General features: G+C 51.3%; 1 protein-coding gene and 1 pseudogene across 4 annotated transcripts; both read right to left on the reverse strand.

Annotated features, from left to right (window-relative positions):
• Positions 1-1,810: 1,810 nt before the first annotated feature.
• On the reverse strand, positions 1,811-21,389 carry NACC1 (nucleus accumbens associated 1). Of its 4 annotated transcripts, none has more exons than XM_066347683.1 (7): positions 21,174-21,389; positions 19,922-20,015; positions 6,353-7,264; positions 6,094-6,267; positions 5,261-5,366; positions 5,066-5,163; positions 1,811-4,544 (listed from the first exon to the last, which is right to left on the reverse strand). In XM_066347683.1, exons 2-7 carry the CDS (start codon positions 19,989-19,991, stop codon positions 4,291-4,293), a joined length of 1,614 nt encoding a protein of 537 aa, XP_066203780.1. In that variant the 5' UTR covers positions 19,992-20,015; positions 21,174-21,389; the 3' UTR covers positions 1,811-4,290. The 4 variants fall into 4 exon arrangements, with proteins under 4 accessions (XP_066203780.1, XP_066203789.1, XP_066203797.1 ...); XM_066347692.1 differs by lacking the exon at positions 21,174-21,389 and adding an exon at positions 20,182-20,263; XM_066347700.1 differs by lacking the exon at positions 19,922-20,015.
• LOC136390072 (U2 spliceosomal RNA) lies at positions 14,105-14,205 on the reverse strand (annotated as a pseudogene).
• Positions 21,390-21,524: the final 135 nt, after the last annotated feature.

Here is a 21,524-nt window from a genome sequence, read left to right on the forward strand (position 1 = left end):
GTATTTTTCTGAAGTTGGAAATGGTGAGGCAGTCAGACTCCTGCATGTGCCCCACTGGGATCCACCCAGCATACTCACCAGGGGGCGATGCTCCGCCCATCTGGGGCGTTGCCCTGTTGCAACCAGAGCTATTCTAGAGCCTGAGGCAGAGGCCACAGAGCCATCCTCAGTGCTGGGGCCAACTTTGCTCCAATGGAGCCTTGACTGCGGGAGGGGAAGAGAGAGAGAGAGGAAGGAGAGGGGGAGGGGTGGAGAAGCAGATGGGTGCTTCTCCTGTGTGTCCTGGCTAGGAATTGAACCCAGGACTCCTGCACGCCAGGCCGACGCTCTACCACTGAGCCAACCGGACAGGGCCATATGCCAGTTTTTTTTAGTGAGTGAGAGACAGACAGACAGACAGAAAGGGAGAGAGATGAGAAGCATCAACTTGTTGTGACATTTTAGTTGTTCACTGATTGCTTTCTCCTATGTGCCTTGACTGGGGCTCCAGCTGAGCCAGTGACCCTTTACTGAAACCAGTGATCTTGGGCTTTAAGCCAGCAACCTTTGGGCTCAAGCCAGCGACCAAGGTGTCAGATGTTTAAGCCTGTACTCAAGCCAGTGACCCCACGCTTAAGCCTAATGAGCCGGTGCTCAAGCCAGTGACCTTGGGGTTTTGAACCTGGGTCCTTAGCGTCCCAGGTGAATGCTCTATCTACCGCGCCACCGCCTGGTCAGGCTATATGCTGATTTTTTTTTTTTTAAGATTTTATTCATTTTAGAGGGGGGAAGAGAGAGGAAGGAGGGAGGAGCAGGAAATATTAACTCCCATATGTGCCTTGACCAGGCAAGCCCAGGGTTTTGAACCAGCGACCTGATTTCCAGGTCGACGCTTTATCCACTGTGCCACCACAGGTCTAGCTATGATTTTATTAATAACCTTTATAAGACTACAGTATATGATATATAAACAAAATGTGTTCATTGACTGTACCAGTAAGGCCATATTGTCTGGTCAACAGTCAAGTATTGGGGGAGTCAAAAGTTTTACATGGATTTTCAACTGCATAGGTAACTTGTGCTGTTCAGGGGTCAATCTCAACCTTATTACTCAGTCATCATTCACATGGACATCTGGAGATCTACTCTATCATGGGATGGAAGGACCTGGCATGGGCAGAGATGTAGCCTCCTTGTCCACCTCCCAGCAAAGATAATTGGACTTAATGGGATTCAGATAAATAACCTTTCCAGGCTGCTTGAAAGGGCCTCTAAAGCACTTCCATGTCTGAATCCCAGCTCCATAGAACCTTTTCTTCTTTCATGTCCTCAGGACCCTACCATTAGACTTGCAATCTCAGCTTTTGCTTGTGTTGGATCAGGATGGGGGAAGGGATGTGTTCAAGATGCGTTTCAGGGTGCCACACCACAGGGCAGCAAGTGAGTCGGTCATGTAGCCCACTCAATGAAGCTGCTACTCTTCTAGCTTTGCAGGGGCTCCCATGGGAAGCCCCTGCAGGATTTAGGGGTCACGTGCAGCAGCCTGGGAATAGCCTAAATATTGGGGTAGCCTGAAGGGTGTTATAAATGGAACCTGTTGGTAGCTTGGGTCTGTACTTCAGTGTTCTCATCTGAAAAGAACACCCTGCCCCTTTCCTAACATCAGTGTTCTGACATGACTGCCCAAGTGCACCGAGCCATGACCTTGCTGCATTTATCAGTATGAAGCCCTGAGCAGTGGGGGTGTTGCCCTACAGAACAGTGGGAGAACCTAGTGTGAGGCAAGCATCCTTCGCAGCACCCCCCACCCCAGTGAGCAGTATGCGGCAGGGCTGTTACAAAGGCGTTTAGTTTATTCTCATCAGTGTCACTGATGTTCTCATGTTCACATTTCCCAGTGCGCTCCTCTCCTTACAGTAGTTAATGTGCAATCTCACTTACAGGCCAGGGTGGGGGACTCGGCCTGGAGTGGGGCAGGTGTTGGCACTCCACGCAGACATGGCAATTGGCCTGTCCTACAGGAACAGGGGACGGCCAGAGGAGGCCTCCAGTCTTTTTTTTGCGTTGGTCAGTGATTCTTCATTCGTGCTCCATCCTGGCTGCCCAGGGCGGGGGTGTAGGGGGGGGGGGAGACCATGCAGCTCAGGGCAGGGCAGGACAGGGGAGAAGGAAAAGCAGCAGGCTGCCATGGGTGAGTGGGGGGAGGGTGGATGGGCACAGGGATGGTTCCTGGGGTAAGGCACGACCCTGTCTTTGGCTCTCCTGGTGAGGAATTTCCTCCCCTGTACCCCTGCCCCCCCCCCCCAGACCAACACACACAGTCCCTGGAGCCAGGGCACCTCCTGGGGTCCCTGAAACAAGGGGGCTCTGCCACCCAAACCAGCACTGCAGGGGTATACAAGGGCAAGGGCAAGCCCTGCCTAAGGACAAGGCAGGAAGGGGCTGGGCAGGAGCCTGCTCAGGAAAAGGGTGAGGAGGGAGAAGATACCAGTCCCAGGAGCTGGCCCCCAGCTAAGGCCTGAAGGGGGAGCACCTGGGGACTCCTGCTTTCTTTTGTGGGCAGGCTGGAGCCCCAGCCCAACCCTCTGTGGTCCCCGGGGGGCCCACCAAGTGACCAGGATATTGTGCTTTGGGATGATGCTGGGTGGGGTAGGGTGTCAAGGCCAGGATGAGGGGCAGGGGAGGTGTGACTAAGGTGCTTGTGCTTTAGCTGGGGGTGTCAACTACCCCCCCATATGCTTGCCCCCACCCCATATACACACACGGGTCAGAAAGAGGAGTGCCAGTATCCCAGCTAGACCAGACACCCCTCTACCCCCACAACAAGCAGATGCTGGAGGGACCTTCTTCCCATAGGCTGGTGGGGAGGCGGGGCTCTAAGTCAGATTACAAGGGTCCACTGGAGTGGCCCTCACCCACCTCTTGCAGACTCTGCCCCTGGAAGCAGTGGGTTGTCAGACTTGGGGAGGAGACAAGAGGTGAGGCAGTAAGAAAAAGGCTAGTGACAAAAAATATCAAATGATATGAGGATCGGGAGTAAAAAAAAAAAGGAATCCTCTAGTTCACATGTAAAACTCAAAAAGATTAAAACCACTCACACTGGGTGAGGCTAGAAAGAGAGGAATGGTTAGAGAGAAAATTCAGCAAACAGCCGCTAACAATGGAGTGGGTCCTGCTTTGTCCCCAGGAGCTAGGACCAGGGATACCCTTCAAATGTAGCTCTGTGGGGAAGCTGGCCAGACCCAAAGCAGTCCCGGTGGTGGCTGGGCCTGGGGTCCTACCTCGGAAACTGCACCCACACTCCACACACACACACACATTCAGCCTGCCCCCCACAATCTGCCTTCCACAGCCCCTGGGGACATCAGACACAGTCCCATTGGTTTGAAAAATAAAAAGAATCTTATACTTCAGTATTTCATTAGCTAAAAAAATGTTTTAAAAAGTATGTACAGGGGCTGGGGGTCTGGGAGCCCTGCCATGGGATGGGTGGGGGAGGGAGGGAAGGGCAGCCGCCTGTCAGCCTACTCCCCTGGTTCCAACCCTGGTCCCACTGCCTCTGGTATCTTCACTTATTTAAAAGCAAAACTTCTATACACACACACACACACACACACACACGCCCCCAAAACCTCTGTCCTATCCTCAGAGACCCTTGGTCTGTACTCACTCAGAACCTGCCCCTCTCAGGCCACAGGGGGCAAGAGAGGCTGAGCACAGGGTGGAGGTGAGAGAAGGGCACTGAGCCCGCCACAGCCTGCCACCTTAGGTCAATCTAGGGATTTATCTGATCCTGTTTTCCTCAGTTGTCACAAGAGCAGTCCCCACAGCCTCGCCTACCCCAGCCCCAGGGACAGACGAGGGAGAAAGGAAGGCGCTTTTGGAAAATGGAAGCACTGGGACGTGGTGGCAGGAGGGGTCCCAAGCACCCCAGGGCCCCGCAGTTCCCAAGGGGCTGCAGTGAGGGGTGGAGCAGAGGACTGCCCCCAGACCAGTCCTTCCCCTGCCCAGCCTGGTTAACTGGAATGGGGAAACAACTGCTAGGGGTTAGGAGATGGGGAGTGAGTGCTCCCCGACTGTGCACAAGTGTGTGCGAGAGAGAGAGAAGGCCACGCAGAACTCGCACCACTGCCACCCTCTCCCAGCCCACTCGGATTAGGGTCAGGGGTGGGAAGGGAGGCCGAGGGGCTGGGAGCATGCAGCACACCCCGCGGGTCCTAGGGAGGGGCAGACAGTAGCTCGTGACCAAGATGGCAGGTGGGGGGTGACAGGAGGGGGAGTGTGACGGCCTCACGGAAGGCCTGGTGGGGGTTACTGGAGGGCCTCAGCTGAGGGGCCAGCCTCGCCATCATGGCTGGCCGTTTCGAAGCTGTGCTCCACACCCATCATGTCCGGCTCCAGCTTGCCTGTGTCACTGATGAAGGTGGTATAGGTGTCACCCTCAGGTGGCTTCCCCTTGGGAATCCAGCTCTTCCGCACGACGCGGCGGGCATTGGTACACATGTCGGCCGCGATGGCGTTCATCTCACTCTCCTTGAAGTTTGGGGCAAAGTTCTGGCAGTAGTCTGTGTGGGGAGAGTAGACAGCTCAGGCCTACCGTGGCTCTGCCTCCTGTCCCAGCAACAGGCACCTGACTCCCCTGACCCCACTCACAGGGCACCCTGAAATCCCTCTTGGAGGTGAAAGAATAGAAGTCTCCCAGAGAGCACGCTAAACCACATTAGCTGGTCTTGTACTTGACTGACCTCTGCCACTTGTGAGGGAGATGCAGGCTTGACAGGTGGCCCAGTGCTCTTGAAAAATGTGGCTCATTTGCCAGAATTTAGGAATTAGGAGGTTGCAGGCACAAACTTAAGAGTTCCCTCCTGACAGCTGCTGGGTCCTGGCTGCTCATAACCTTCATGACTACCTTGAGTTTGAAGATTCTCCTCCCCTCCACATCTGTCTGACACACACTTTCCTTCAGTGCCCTGCTCCACCCTCCCACCAAGAAATTAATCTTGAGCCAGTCATAGTCCTCTTCCCAACAAGCCTAGATTGAACATCAGAATCCTTAACACCAAACTCAACCAATACGGACACTCACACTTGACAGCATGGAGGACGCGACTGTCCAGCGGTTTGCGTCTGGGGTCGTTGGTGGAAGAGCGGATGCCGGTGCCACAGCTGTTGGCCAGTGTGTTCCTGTGGAGAGGTCATGGGGGAGAGGAATCAGGCCTCCTGTGGTTGTGCAGGGCACAGGGTAGCTCCCCTACTCCCTGGGCTCTGGCAAGGGCCTCACCGGTCAAAGAAGGAGGCCAGGAGGCGTCGCAGCAGGACCTTGTGCCGCGTGCCCGCACTGACATGGCAGTTCATAAGCTGCGCCCTTGTGATGTATACGTTGGTGCCTAGAGGGAGGAGAAGGAGGGTGGCCAGGGCCCTAAACTGCCACATTTCCCACATGGCCAGGCCCTCTTTTTAGAGCCCAAGACCCTCCCCAGGAACTTGCCCCAGGGCAGCCTCATCAGCACTCAGAAAAGAACAGAGATGGTGGTGCTGCTGTCCATGGGGGACCTACGACATGTTGGGCCCACCTAGTACATGCACAGCTTTTGCCGGTACAGCCAGCTGGAAGTTAGAAAGAAATGGTCTTACACCTAGGCACCGTGACTTCAAGAGCCAAATTCTTTTTTTTTTTTTTTTAATATTTTATTTATTGATTTTTTAGAGAGAGAGGAGAGAGAGAGAAGGGGGAGGAGCAGGGAGCATCAACTCCCATATGTGCCTTGACCAGGCAAGCGCAAGGTTTCGAACCGGCGACCTCAGTGTTCCAGGTCGACGCTTTATCCCACTGCGCCACCACAGGTCAGGCCAAGAGCCAAATTCTTAACCACTGTGTAGTTAACCCTCATACCACCCTAAGAAGCCATTCATTTACTCTCTTGTAGCCGTGATGTCCACCAATGCTTATACCTGCCTCCAGGGCAAAAAGAGGCCAGTCTTTGATGTGTGTTAACAAAAGGATTACCAGCTGCCTCAGGACAAAGCCAGGGGCTGTGCTATAGGCCAGTAGCCTAGAGGGCACTTGGGCCTAGGGTAGGAGGAGGGAGTATTTGGAATATAAGGCCAGCCTACCTGTCACCAGCTCCAGCTTCTCAGAGGGGTCGCCCTCATCATAGAGCTTGGGGTGGCAGCGGTTACCAATCTGGTTGATAAGCTCAGCTGGGAGAGACGCTAGGTCTTGTCGCACCCGGATGCGATTCCGGGACTCAGGGGTCACCTGCTCAGGGAGGGCCTCCACCTTCTCGGCTGCAGAGGGAGAGAGCAGTATGTGTTGAGGATGTGGGTGGCGGGAGTAAGGGTCATGATGGAGGGGTTGGGGTGGGTGCCTCACCACTCTGGCCGACATTCATCATGCTATACATGGTGTACATATTGCAGATCTGCCGGTACTGCTCGTCTGTGCCCTCCTCACCCGCGTCTTCCTCTTCATCCTCCTCGTTGTGATAGGAGCCAGGGCTGTCACTGGTATAGGCGCTTGAGGTACCTGGGCTGGTCCGCTCAGACATGCTGGGCCCACTCACCACACCCCCTGCTGCTGCTGCCGCCACCGCTGCCGCCGCCAGGGCCTGCTGGGGCGGCCGGTTGGCAGCCAGGTCCAATGTGGAGAACCTGGCCATCTTGCGGCTACCATTGCCACCACTGCTGCCACCAACCCCAGCCTCCTTCTGGCTGCTGTCCCAAAGCCGCTTGGCCACGGGTGTGCACTGCACAGAGTCTGACTCTTGCTGTTCTGTCTTGACACGTGACACGAGGGGCAATGGGGTGCTGCAGGCCGTCCAGCTCGATGTCTGAGCCACCGGGCTCTGGGGCTCTGAAGATGGCGCCTCCTCAGCGTGCAGGCCCTGGGAGTCACAGCTGGGGGAGCTCACCTTGAGGAAGAACTCGGTGCCCTTCTCCATGATCTCCTGGATCTGTAGGAAGCCAGCCGTGTACATAAGCAGGAACTGGTCCCCCATATTCATGCTCAGCCGGCCTGTGTAGCAGAAGCTGAGGATCTGCTGGAAGGACTGGGGCTGCACGGCTGCTGGCAGCTCTACCACGGCACTCCGGCTGCTGTTGAACAGGTCCCGGAAGTAGGAGCTGCTGGCAGCCAGTACTGCCCTGTGGGCCTTAAAGGCGTGGCCCTTGACCACCACTGACACATCACAGTACAGGCCCTGAAGTCGCTGTTCATTCAGGCACTCAAGAATGCTGTTGCCAAAGTTTGGGATCTCCATCTGCAGGGTTTGGGCCATGGTGGCACCTGTGTAGGGGAAGACAAACAGAGGGATGGGGTCAGGTGGCATGTTCAGCCCTGCTCTCTGGGACATCCACATGGCGGACTTGTGGGGCATTAAAAATTGTAGGAGCCACCCAACTCTTTCTATCCCTTTACTTTATTTTATTATTATTTTTTAATTTATTCATTTTTAGAGAGAGAGGAGAGAGAGAAGGGGGAAGAAGCAGGAAGCATCAACTCCCATATCTGCCTTGACCAGGCAAGCCCAGGGTTTTGAACCGGCGACCTCAGCATTCCAGGTTGACACTTTATCCACTGCACCACCACAGGTCAGGCTCTTTCTATCCCTTTAGACAGACAAGTCAGCCACACCAACTACAGGCCAGCATGGCCACATACTGTCCCTTGCAGACAAGGGGTGAAAGGTAAAGTTACATGTAAGTGCTTAAATATGAAATTAGTTAACACAGTGAATGCCCTATGAGCATAAAGCATCACTTGTACTCCATGCATAGGGTAACTCTAAATGGCACTGGCATGGAAACTCCCAAAGGGCAGGATCATCCCATTTTCTTCCAGAGCATCCTAAACTAAGCACATAACCCTCAACCACTGTTTGTTGAATGACTAAATAAATGACCACTCAAGAAACCCTGAAATTGCACGAGAACACCACTAGTCATCAGGGAAATGCGAATCCAAACCAGAACAAGACACTGTTTCATACCTACTAGTCTGGCTAGAAGAAAAAAGACAGATAACAAGTGCTGGTAAGGATGAGAAATTAGAACCCTCCTACACTGCTGGTGGGAATGCAAAATGTAGCTGGTGTGGAAAACCATCTGGCGGGTCCTCAAATGGGTTAAAGCATGGAGTTGCCATATGGCCCAGCAATTCCATTCCTCACAATTATACTCAAGAGAAATGGAAACATACATCCACAGAAAAACCTACATGTGAATATTCACAGCAGCACTATCCACAATTGCCAAAAGATGGAAACAACCCAAATGTCCATCAAATGATGAATGGATAAACAAAATGTGGTTCATTCATACAGTGGAATATTATTCAGCCATAAAAGGAACAAACCAGTACATGCCACAACTTACATTATATGCTAAATGCAAGAAGCCACACAAAAGGACCACATACTATGTGACCCTATTTACATATATAACACAACAGGCAAATCCATAGACAGAAAGCAGATTAGTGATTGCCAGGGGATAGGGGAATGGGAGTTTTGGGGAACGTTGAGCAGAGATGCAGTGTCATATTGTGATGTATAAGAAACATATATTTAGTTATTCAGATGACCAAAATATGTATTTCTTATCTTGTGTTTTGTCCATAATTTCTGGCTCATAGCTCTACTGTAAGAATCCTTGGGATTTCCTAAGTGCTGAGAGTGAAAAAGTCTTTTGTTATGTTAAGGTAGTGACTTTTGGAAGAAACCAAAGATAGGAGCAGGTTGCTTAAGGATCAAACCATGTGATTAGAGGGGTGGAACTTTCATCCCCCCACCTCTGGGGAGGGGAGAGGGGCTTGAGATGGAATCAATGGCCGTTGGCTTAATCAGTCAGTCTATATAAGGAAGGCTTCGTAACAACACAAGAAGATGGCAGAGAACTTCTGGGATATCTTTCATCTGGCTGTTCCAGAGCTATATCCTTTTACAACAAACCAGGGATATAGTTAAGTGACATGTTTCTCTGAGTTCTGTGAGCAGTTCTAACAAAGTAATTGAACCTAAAGAGAAGTTTGTGGGAATCTCTGATTTATAGCCAGTCAGAAGCGCAGATGTCAACCTGGACTGCAACAGGCATTCTGAGTTGAAGGGGGTCTCTGGAACCTCCAATCTGGCTCATAGCCAGCCAGCAGAAGTACAGGTAATCTGGGCTTGTGATTGGTGTCTGAAGCATGTTGGAGGGGAAGTCTTGTAGGACTGAGCCCTTAACCCAGGTGTGGCTAACAGTTTTTTTTAAAGATTTTATTTATTCATTATAGAGATGGGGGAGAGAGAGAGATAGAAAGGGGGAGGAGCAGGAAGCATCAACTCCCATGTGTGCCTTGACCAGGCAAGCCCAGGGTTTTAAACCGGCAACCTCAGCGCTTCCAGGTTGACGCTCTTACCCACTGCGCCACCATAGGTCAGGCCGGCTGGCTAACAGTTTTTGCCCCCAGGCCAGATTCAAAAGAAAACTTTTTTCACGGGCCAGATGAAATATTAAAATTAAAAAATGGCCTGACCTGTGGTGGCGCAGTGGATAAAGCGTCGACCTGGAAATGCTGAGGTCGCCGGTTCGAAACCCTGGGTTTGCCTGGTCAAGGCACATATGGGAGTTGATGCTTCCAGCTCCTCCCCCCTGTCTCTCTCTGTCTCTCTCTGTCTCTCCCTCTCTCTCTCCTCTCTAAAATGAATAAAATAAAATAAATTTAAAAAACCTCAAAAAACAAACTAAGCCTTTCCCACCCTTTAAAAAATTAAATTAAATTAAAAAGTGTTAAATATAAAAACGATTCATTTAAGTAAACAAAATTTTATTATGTAATTTGTTTATGAATAAATGTAAGTAATTTAGTACAACAAATTAACAAAAAAAACTAATGTGATGTGTTGAGGCGCTTTGCATCGCCTATTATTATTATTATTTTTTTTTTCCAGAGACAGAGAGAGAATTAGAGAGAGGGATAGACAGGGACAGACAGACAGGAACGGAGGGAGATGAGAAGCATCAATCATTAGTTTTTCGTTGCGCATTGTGATACCTTAGTTGTTCATTGATTGCTTTCTCATATGTGCCTTGACCATGGGCCTTCAGCAGACCGAGTAACCCCTTGCTCGAGCCAGCGACCTTGGGTACAAGCTGGTGAGTTTTGCTCAAACAAGATGAGCCTGCACTCAAGCTGGCGAGCTCAGGGTCTCGAACCTGGGTCCTTGGCATCCCAGTCTGACACTCTATCCACTGCACCACCATCTGGTCAGGCATCCTATTATTTTTTTAATATCTGGCTCTATACTTGTAGTAGCTATTTCTTAACACAGCCTCCAAATGTAACTCATTCAATCTTGATCTTGTTGTACTTTTATTTAGATTCATTAAAGAAAAAGCTTGTTCACAAATATAAGTTGAGCCAAAGATTACTGAAGATATCGTAGTTTATGTATAACGGTTTAAAAGTACCACTTATTTCATTTCCACAGTGCGTTGTGTGGAGAATATTAAAAATTTAATGACGGGCTGCATAAACTCATTACAGCCTGCAGGCCGTATGTTGGCCATGCCTGCCTTAACCTGTGGATTCTGAAGCAATCTCCAGGTAGTGTTAGAATTGAGCTGAATTCTTGAATACTTTTTGGGTGTCTGAGAATTGTTTGGTTGTGTGGCAAGGGCATGTCCCATATTCTGGGGACAATCATAAAAGGCCTTTGAAGGATGATGTGGATTTATAAGTGTCCCCAGGGGTAAAAAAACTATCCCCTCCAATTCAATAGGATGGAAAAGGAAGTGGGCCTGAATAACCAGTGTAGGGGTGAGAAGAGAGGCCAGAGGAGAGAGTTAGGCTGATAAGAACAATGAGAAATGAGGAGAAAAGACTGCATGCAAAGGCCCTAGGGCAGGAACTAACTAGAGGCCCCAGCTTGCGTTCCCTCATTCCCCAGTTAGCTCCATTCTTTTTTTTTTTTCTTTTTTTCTATTTTTCTAAAGCTGGAAATGGGGAGAGACAGTCAGACAGACTCCCGCATGCACCCGACCGGGATCCACCCAGCACGCCACCAGGCCCCAAGAAGGAGGACCAAGGCATACTGTAGAGCCAGAGGCCCCAGACCTGGATTCTGATGCCAACCATGCTACTCTCTAGCTGTGTGACTTCAGGCCAGCTCCTTGCCTCTCTATGCCTCAGTTTGTTCATCTATAAAATGGGGACCCATTCATCTAACACACCCTTACAGACTGCAAGGTACTGGCAACACTGCCCTGAGGAGGTTTCTCGCAGAGCTCACTGTCTAATGGGGAGACACATGGAGATATTTAATTATAGTTGGGGTAAATGTCACCTAGTGACCAACCTTGGGGCAAGGCAAAGGGATGGGGAAATGACACACAGAGAACCACCAACAGTCCTGGGTAGGAAGGAGGTAATTATGGTTGGAGGACAGCACAGGAGGACAGGGCTGCTGGGAAAGGTGTGGGACAGGAAACTTTAAGCAAGGATCCAGACCGGCTCTGAAGAGTTCCCAGCAGCAGTGTGGAGTCCAGAATACAGGACAAAATACTGAGGTGGCAGCGACAGGGAAGGAGAGAGGATGGTTAAGACTCAGGAGTGAGCATCTGCGGGGAGGGAAGAAAACATGAAATCCCCCTTGACTATGAACCCCCAAGAGCAGGACACTGTACAGTATTTGAATCATCTCTCCTCACAAGCTGGCATGTTAAATAGCGGAAAAGGAGGTGGACACACAGCACCAAAGCTATTCCTCTCCCCACACACAACCTCCCAACAGTCACTTAACAAATATTTGCCAAGCACGTGTCTGGGGCAACAAGGGACATGGTCATTCATCCAGAATCACACAAGTCAATGTGTTGCTCGCAGAGACTTTCATTTTGCCCAGAAGAGCCAATATCTGGGGGCCAGGAAATGGCAACTTAATGAGGCAGTGGTGCGCTTGAGTTTTACCCTCAAGGCACAGGGAAGGCATACAGAGAGCCTTGAGGGAGAAGCAGGAAGAAAGGTGAAAGTTGGCACTGGGGCCAGACCATGCGGTGGCGCAGTGGATAGAAAGTCAGACTGGGATGCGGAGGACCCAGGTTCAAGACCCCAAGGTCACCAGCTTGAGCGCAGGCTCATCTGGTTTGAGCAAAGCTCACCAGCTTGGACCCAGGGTCGCTGGTTCGAGCAAGGGGTCACTTGGTCTGCTGTAGCCCCACGGTCAAGGCACATATGAGAAAGCAATCAACGAACAACTAAGGTGTCGCAACGAAAAACTAATGATTGATGCTTCTCATCTCTCTCCATTCCTGTCTGTCTGTCCCTATCTATCCCCTTCTCTGACTCTCGCTCTGTCTCTGTAAAAAAATTAATTAATTAATTAAAAAAGAAAGAAAGAAAAAGAAAGCTGGCACTGGGCTGTTCTCTGCTATGGATGGAACTGGCATCCCCCAACCCTAAACCCCAACATGCCTCTACTTGGAGACAGGGTCTGTAGAAAATTAAGGGTACATAAGGTCACAGAAGTGTGGCCCTAATCCAATAGGATTGGTGTCCATATAAGAGATATTTCTCTCCCCAAGAACACACACAGAGGAAGGTCAGGTGAGCATACCAGAACCCAACCAGAACCTGACTGTGTGGGCATCTCAGACTTCCAGGCCCAAAACTGTGAGAAAATAAATGTCTGTTGTTTAATAAGCCTCCCTATTTATGGTATTTTGTTTTGGCAGCCCAAATGCACTTGAGAGAGACTAAAACACCATCTACTCACCATGGAGCCTCTGGCCTGGACCTTCCCATGGGTGCCAGATTTGCATAGGCCTCAGAGGCCAACTCAATGTGCCTAAAACCAAGCTCCAGTCCCCGCAAGCCTGCTCTGGCTATAGCTCTCCCCAGACAGTTCCCCACTCAGGATCAGAGATATGACTCCATGGTTGCTGGCTTGATTGAGCAAGGGGTCACTTGCTCTGCTGTAGCCCCCCTGTCAAGGCACATATGAGAAAGCAATCAATGAAAAACTAAGGTGCCACAGTGAAGAATTGATGCTTCTCATCTCTCTCCCTTCCTGTCTGTCCCTCTCTCTGGCTCTCTGGCTCTGTCCAAAAAAAAAAAAAGAAAAAAGTTCCCCACTCAGGCCAAGACCCTTAGATTCACTCTGGACTCTTTCAAAACCAGTTTTCATCATCTAAGCCCTGAGTAACACCACTAGGGTCCCTACAATGCAGACTGGGGCCCTGACCACTCTCGAGCCTTCTAGAAGGCTGTTCCAAAATGGCTACAGCTCTTCATACCCTCTCAGTCACCAACTTCGAATTTGCAAAGACAGAGCCTCTCCCAACCCCGTTTCCTTCGCTTGCTTCTCCTGCTTCACTTTTCCTCCTTGGCACTTCCCACCAGTTAGCAAATGAGGTATGTCCTTGGTTTTGTGTCAGTTCCACTAGGGCAGGACACTGTCCTGTTTCATACTGCTGTGTCCCCTACCTCTAGGACCAGCCAGGCACATAGTGGGTGCTCAACAGTTGTTTTCATAACAAATGGAATAAAGAATTATTTCCATTGCTTCCAACCCAACTCCCTTTCTTGTTCTACATCAATGAGACTAAAACAGGAGTGGGACTCGGAAAAGGTCTCTGAGCCTGGGCAGGGGTGCCTGGTGCACCTCAGTGGGAGCTGCTCGGGGCCAGTGTGGAGGGTCCTGTGCAGACATGCACCCTCCTTGGAGGGCTGCACCAGGTGGGTGGCCAGCAGTTAGGGTCCCACTTGGGGCTCAGTGTAACTGAATATGAACAACTGCTAACATGGCTGCCATATGCGGCTGTGGTACAAGTCAGGCTGGGTGTGACAGGCTTGAAACAGAACCACTTGTATGGCCGGTGATTCCTGGGAGTAAAAATTGCCAGCTCTTTGGGAGTGGGGCTCCAAATTCTCCAGCCAGTAGAGGCTGAGGGGACTGATCTGTGCCTTACCAGGAACTGTCAAAGGCCCAGATAGTCTGGTGACTTTCCAGGGAAGCTGAGTTGCCCACTGACATGTGAACCAGGTTAAGGGAAACCAATTCCAAGTGTAAGAAAGACCTAAGGCCCCCAGAAAGCCTCACAATCCTGTATCCAGCTCAGCAGCAGTTGGCCAGATCCTGACACAGCCAGGGGGCATCCCTGAGCCACTGGGACCCTCTGTAGGGGGCTAAATTAAACTGATAAGAACAGATACTACACTTGATCTTAGCCAAAAGGCCGAGAAGTGATGTAGGGGGCTAAATTAGACAAGTTAGGCCAGTGGTCAGCAAACTCATTAGTCAACAGAGCCAAATATCAACAGTACAACAATTGAAATTTCTTTTGAGAGCCAAAAATTTTAAACAAACTATATAGGTAGGTACATTCCTTATTGAGGTAGCGCCCGCACGTGGTATTTTTGTGGAAGAGCCACACTCAAGGAGCCAAAGAGCCGATGTGGCTCGCGAGCCGCAGTTTGCCAACCAGGGGGTTAGGCAAACATTTGCTAGTAAAGCACAAAGTGCTATCTGATTGTACAGAAGCTATTATTGGCATCTGTATTTTTTTTAAGTATTTGCACATTTAACTCATTTTCTTTTTCCCTGAAAAGCAGCCATGAAAACCATGGTGGGGGATAGGATTCTCAAGAGTAGTTGGCATTCACACTATCTCTACCGTGCACCAGTGCCCGGCGAGGGCTCTGAGGAGGTGCTTCAATTATTCCTGTCACCAGTTTTTTGGGAGGAAACGAGTCTTTCCGCCATTTAAAGATGAGGAGATCGAGGACCAAATCACACCCAGTCCACTGGACTCCTGTCCGAGAACCAGGAGGTTTCCTGACTATGGCTAGCCAGGTGGCCCATGCCCAGCTCGCCCTCTACACAGTCCTGTTGTTCCCCACAGCAGGCAGCCTCTGTGACTAGACCAATTTCAGGGATGGGAAAATTGGAGCTCAGAGAAGCCAGAATGGAAGAAAAGCCAGGAGAGGCCAAAGCAAGAGCTGGGGCTCTTTATCCTTGCTGGGCATGTCCTCTGCAGAAATGGGATCTGCTGCCAGCTGGGGGCCCCCACCCTGGATCTCAGGTACCCTCTGAGGGCCAGGCAAGGTGCTTTTCTTTCTGCTCTTCCACCTTTTTTTGCCCAGCCTCCTCCAGCTCCTACCCTCTTCCTTCCTTCACTGCAGCCTCCAGGAATGAGCAGTCTAGCCTGCTGCCTCTCCAACCTCCCACTCTCTCCTTGCAGCCCTGGGCAATGTAGCCTCTGCCTGCAGTAGCTCCAGGAGAAGCCAGCAGAAGCCCAGCCCCTCTTCCACTCTGACCATAAGCCCTCCTTTCTGAGTTACATCCTACTCCCTGTGTGCAGTCACACCCAAAGGACACATGGGAAGCAGCCATGCAAAAGCCCTGAAATGTCATTGCTACAACACAAAGGTGGTTGGTGGGGCTGAGGGCGGGTGGTTACTGGGGTGGGACTTGTAGAAATGCACTTTGACACCACACAGGGCTTGGCAAGGCCTAAAAATCCAGAGTAGCGCTGCTTACAAAAATTAGGGGATCAGGGAACATGCAGACATTCCAGTACTTTCAGCCTTTTATATAGTGCATTTTCACCAATGAAATAAAAGTTGGTTTTGTATCTTATTTGCATAATCAAACAACTTTGACTTGTTGATTGCTTTTCTGATGTTCTTATTTGATTTAAAAAAATTGCCTGACCAGCTTGTGGCGCAGTGGATAGAGGTCGGACTGGGACGCAGAGGGCCCAAGTTCAAAACCCTGAGGTCGCCAGCTTGAGCGCGGGCTCACCTGGTTTGAGCACAGCTCACCAGCTTGAACACAAGGTCGCTGGCTTGAGCAACGGGTCACTGACTCGGCTGGAGCCCCCTGGTCAAGGCACATATGACAAAGCAATCAATGAACAACTAAGGTGCCGCAAGAAAGAATTGATACTTCTCATCTTTCTCCCTTCCTGTCTGTCCCACACAAAAAAAATCAAATGCTTTTTTATCACTTCATATTAATTTTGAAACATCCCCTAATTTTTTTTTAAATTTTTTTTCCAGAGACAGAAACAGAGTCAGAGAGAGGGATAGATAAGGACAGACAGACAGGAATGGAGAGAGATGAGAAGCATCAATCATCAGTTTTTCTTTGCGACACCTTAGTTGTTCATTGATTGCTTTCTCATATGTGCCTTGACCGCGGGCCTTCAGCAGACTGAGTAATCCCTTGCTCAAGCCAGTGACCTTGGGTCCATGCTAGTGAGCTTTTTGCTCAAGCCAGATGAGCCCGCGCTCAAGCTGGCAACCTTGGGGTCTCAAACCTGGGTCCTTCCGCATCCCAGTCCGATGCTCTATCCACTGCGCCATCGCCTGGTCAGGCAGAAACATCCCCTAACTTTTGTGAGCAGTATATTTTACTAGGCTCAAATATCCCTTACAAAGCTTCCAGCTTAGAAGTATACTTCCTTTCCTCTTCGCTCCCAGAAACATTTATCTGTTGTAGTGCTTGCCCCAGCATAAGTCTTTCCAACTATAAAAGGGGCAAACAGCAGTAGCAACCTCAAAAGACTGTTTCAAAGATTAAACATCAAGTAACCTACCATGCAGTCAGTACCCACTAATGTCAGCTATTATTATTCTGTCCGTCCATCTAGTCCTCGTTGGACTGTAAACTTCCTGACAAACAATAAAGACATTTTATGCTTCTCACCATCTCCCAAAGCTTATATGATTTCATCGTAACAGACAGTACTTACAGGGGGCTCCCCGGCACCTTCATAGCACCATCTCATCACACCCAAACGCTAACTTCTCATGTAATCCTCACCAGATGGCCCGGCACTGCTGCTCTTTGGGAGAATTGTTCTCTGTGGTAGGAGCTGCCCAGTACATTATGATATTGAGCAGTACCCTCTGCACCCACTAGAAGCCAGTAGCACTGCAAGACCAGCCATTACAACCAAAAATGTCATCAGACATTTCTCAAGATCCCCTGAGGGGGCAGAATTACCCCTGGTGGAGAACTACTGAGGTACAGGAATGCCTGCTTGTCCCCACTTAGTAGATGAGGAAACAGAGGTACAAAGGTCAAGACCTTTGCCCAAGGGTCTCATGGATGAGCAAGGTGGTGCTAACTGGGGAATTTGACTCTCTCCACTACAGTGTGTTAGCTCATCCTAATCCACCTTGCGCTTATGTCACCAGTCATGGTCCTCACAGATAACCTGCAGGTCTCTAAAGACATTGAGAACTTCACTGAGGAGACAGTAGGGGAGAGATAGGACAATGATCACAACCAAGCACTGGGCATAAGACAGCCACCTATCTGCCCAGTCCCATCTTATTATTGTACTTTGGTGGTTTAAAGGGCTCTACAAGGGGAGATGGAGGGATGACATTCTCAGGCGAGGGGACCCAGGATCAGGGGCAGGGAGGTGGCCTGCTTGCACAGAGTAGACATGGGCTTAAATGAGTTCAGAACATTCAAAAGTGCTCACAGCAACCAGGCACCCAGAAAAGGGATCAGGGGTAATGAGGTTGAGGGAGGACCCAAAAGAGGGAACAGTGGTAAGAGTGACTACCATCTCCATCTGTTCAAGCCAGGGTGGCTCATCATCGCCTCAAACATAGTAATCCCCACCGGAGTTGGCTGGCCTTCCCCATCCTGAGCATTGGCAATGACACCAATAAACTTCCAGTCAGACCTCACCAGACCAACTCTCAATCCTCTCCAAACCCCAACAATAGGTCCTACAAGGCCAACCAAAGCTTTTATCTTCTCACAACCCTGCTCAAGAACCTACGGGGACTCTCTCTCCAGTGCCTGAACAAGGTATCAGATTGTAATAGGCCTTGGATGCAGGCCAAGGGGTCTGGATTTGTATATGAGGTGATGGGGAGACCCAGGAGACCCTGAGACTGGGTGCTTCCTCTCTGTGAACAGCACTAAGGTTCTACCTGCATATTAGGGTCACTCTGTGCTCCTTTGCTCATTAAGACAAGATATTTAGAGCACTTGGCAGGAACCTGGCACATGCTCAATAAAGGCTCTCAATGGGCCTTCCCATCTGCCCAGAACATTTGCCCCTCCTTGCCCCAGCCCCATCCCCAGGCTGATGATTTATTATTTAAGGCTCAGATCTCCAGAAAGCCTTCCCTGACCATCTCTTCTAAAGCTGTCTTCCCCAGCTCTTAATATCATTTCCCCTTCTCTCACTAAGTTCGTGAATGAACATAGGAATAGCAAAAATAACCTTGATCATTTGTTTGTCTGAGGTTAGTCACCTTCACTAGAATAAAAGTTGTCGCCTGACCAGGCGATGGTGCAGTGGATAGAGCATCGGACTGGGATGCAGCGGACCCAGGTTCGAGACCCGAGGTCGCCAGCTTGAGCGCGGGCTCATCTGGTTTGAGCAAGGCTCACCTCAAGCAAGGGGTTCCTTGGTCTGCTGAAGGCCCACGGTCAAGGCACATATGAGAGAGCAATCAATGAACAACTAAGGTGTTGCAACGAAAAACTGATGATTGATGCTTCTCATCTCTCTCCGTTCCTGTCTGTCTGTCCCTGTCTGTCTCTGTCACTGTAAAAAAAAAAATTAATTAAAAAAAATGAAATAAAAAATAAAAAAAAGTTGAGAGCAGCTCTAGGATCTGTTATTCAGGGTTGCTCCCCCAGCCCCTTGCAGGGGGTTGGCATTCTAGTGAAATAAAACTGTCCCAAGGGTCATTTTCCTTGCTGCATGCCACCCTCTCACCCCAATTATAGCCTCCGGTGGCACCCTAGATCTGTGTACCCCTAAGTCCTCACAGAAAAGCAGTTAGTTATTAAATGTGCCTTCTACAGCTCCAGGTGTAGGCTCAAACCCACCACCCTCTTCTCTGCCATTCATACACCGTAGCCAACTGCCACCAGTCTCTGTTCCCATTCCAGCTGTATGAGTACAGGTAGCCAGCCCTCTCCTCAATATCCAGCCCAGAGTCTTGCTGAAGCCCAGCAGGCCCCAGCCTCAGCCCAACAAGGCTGAGAAAGGCCTCTTTACATGGGGCTGCTGGCCCAATTCCCACCCCTCCTAGAATCAGGAGGCCAGCCAGGGAGGGGAGGAGGCTAGGGCTCAAGTAGAGGGTAGTTCTAGGTATTATGGGGAGATTGGGGGTAGGGAAAGAATGAGGGTAACAACCCATCATTAAACCCAGATCTGGCTGTTACCACTCAACCCAGCAGTCTGTGGCCCTTCCCTCAGGTGCTAGGCTCCCAAGTCAATGTTCCTAGGACACACTGGTAACAGACTTGCAATTAGCTTAAAAAAAAGAAAGAAAGAAAGAAATATAGAAAGCAAGCTGGGGTGGTCTGACAAATTGGGAAAAAAGACAAACCAGGAAAGCAAAGAAAAATTCAGCTCCAGAGCCCAGCCCTATCTCATAACTGCCTGCCTCCCCCAGTAGTCTACAGCTCCGTCACCTCTGACCACTTGGCTTCCAAAAAGGGAATGGCTGATGAAGTAAGACCAGCTGTCTGAGAAGGTACTGACCCGACCCATCCCTTAGGATGGCAAGAGGAAAGAATTCCTGCCAAGGAATCTGGAAGATCAGGGAACTCCTCCAGTCATGACCCTCAAAGTCCAGCTCAGGGGACTGTGGGTTTGGGCTGAGGGTCAGTCCCTTCATCCCAGTTTACCAGTGTCTGGTCATGTGACCTGGAAAAATCCACCCCAAGCCTCAGCTTCTGTATTATGGAGAAGGCCTAGTTGACCTCAGGTGGTGGTGAGCAATCAATGAACTCATCCAACCAGCAAACTTAGCACTAGCCTAGCCCAGGACAGCACTCTACAAGCACAGTCCCAGGGCCAACAGCTCCAAGGGCCTGGGCCAGGGTGTAGGTGCCTGATTTGATTCCCTTCTTGGTGCCCTGTCAGTTACTCCATCATCAACTTCCAAGATACAATGAACAAAACTTGACATACTCACCTCCCAGTTCACCTCCAGGGAGCTGGTGCCTGGGAAGCCATGGTGTAAGATGGTGGCTGTGAGGGCCCATTCCGTAGACTTGAGCCTCACGGCTCTGGTCACAATAAGTGGAGAAAGATTCTAAGACCCTCAGATACTCAGGTAAGGGCAGCTGGGCTGCCTTTCTGCAGATATATGGGGTGAAAGTGTGCAAGGGCCACCCTCATGGTAAACAAGATGCCCAAGCTAGGTGTTCCCAAGCTGCCCACACAAACACCCACCTGGCAGGCGAGCGCCCTATAACAGCTGGCAGAGGCTTGCCCAAAGGATAGGTCGGGGACCTAGACCTTTACGGGAATAAGGTGAGGAAAGCAAAAAAAACAAAAAACCAAACCAAGTTTGGTCCAGAGCTAACATCGGGCCCGGAAAGGGGGATACATATTGGCATATGCCTTTTCCTCAACACTAGTTTCTAAGTACCTGTCTCCACATCCCCATTAGTCTAGCCCTTAAGCTCCGCCTTCCCGCCTTCCCAAAGCTCCTACAGTAGTTCCTCAACTTACCAGATCTCCCGGTATCTGGCCTTTCCCCCTCAACACCTCTCCAAACCTAGGCTCAGGTGACCCCTGCAAACATCTCCGGGATCTCCTATCCGCCTGTTCCTACCCCCTATTCCGAATTAAGTCCGCCTACATCCACCCTGCCCCACTTCCTGGGCTTCCCCTCAGCCGCCCCCATTCCTGTAACTGTAACCTGACCCACCCACCTCCTCCAACAGCCGTACCTGCAAGCCTGGCCCCACCCCGACCCCCTCCGGGCTATTTCCCTCCGGTCGCGCCGCCCTCCCCTCCTCCCGGCACTCGGCCGGCCTAAAGCCCGACTCCTCCTCCCCCTCCCCCTTCGGGTTCCCCGGGAGCCTCCTCACTTTATCCTTCGGGCCCTCCAACTTCTCTGGCTCCTGGGCACCTGCCCCAGCCCGGCTTCGCCTCCACACCCCACGCCGGGAATGAGGGAGGAGGTCGGGGTCCGAACCCGCCATCCCCCAAGCCCCGCGGCCCCGCCCGGGGCTGGACACTTAATAAGGCCGCTGGCTGGGGCCAGGCCTCCCTGCACTCGCCAACATAGCCACAGTGAATGCTGTGGACCTGGCTGCTCCTCCCTCAGAGGAGCCCCCCCCAAGCCCTCCTCCCTCAACCCTTAGCCGGACCTCGGATGCCCTCGGGCCGCTCTGACGAGAGGAGGCCTGAACCGGGCCTGGGGTGGGCCGCCTCACCTGCGCCGTGGCCGCGCTTCGGGGGCTCCTGGCGGGCTCCGCAGCGGCGGCTGGGGCCGGGCCTGGGCCCGGGGCGCACCCCCCTGCGCCGGGGCCTCGGCCTCCGCCTCCGCGGCCTCCGCAGCCTCCGCCTCAGCAGCAGCGGCAGCCGCGGCGGCCATTCATTGTGGGCCAGGCCGCCCCAGCCGAGCGCCGAGCCAGCGCAAACCGCGCCGCCGCCGCAGCCGGGCTGGGAGAAGCGGCCATGGCCCCGCCCCCGCTCCTTAGGCGCGGCCAGCCGAGCACCGAACTTGTCCCTTCGCGTCTCCGCCTCCTGCCTCAGCCCCCTCGGAGTCTCCTCCACTACCACAC

This window comes from Saccopteryx leptura, chromosome 1 (genome assembly GCF_036850995.1).
Source record: "Saccopteryx leptura isolate mSacLep1 chromosome 1, mSacLep1_pri_phased_curated, whole genome shotgun sequence".
Taxonomy (NCBI): Eukaryota; Metazoa; Chordata; class Mammalia; order Chiroptera; family Emballonuridae; genus Saccopteryx; species Saccopteryx leptura.

What these genes read in the sequence shown, in the direction of transcription:
- NACC1 (XM_066347683.1), bottom strand. Translation starts at nt 19,991, where the DNA reads ATGGGCCCTCACAGCCACCATCTTACACCATGGCTTCCCAGGCACCAG. An exon ending in CCCTGGAGGTGAACTGGGAG is followed by an intron (nt 7,265 to 19,921) that starts GTGAGTATGTCA and finishes TCCCCTACACAG; the next exon opens with GTGCCACCATGGCCCAAACC. An exon ending in GATGAATGTCGGCCAGAGTG is followed by an intron (nt 6,268 to 6,352) that starts GTGAGGCACCCA and finishes CTCCCTCTGCAG; the next exon opens with CCGAGAAGGTGGAGGCCCTC.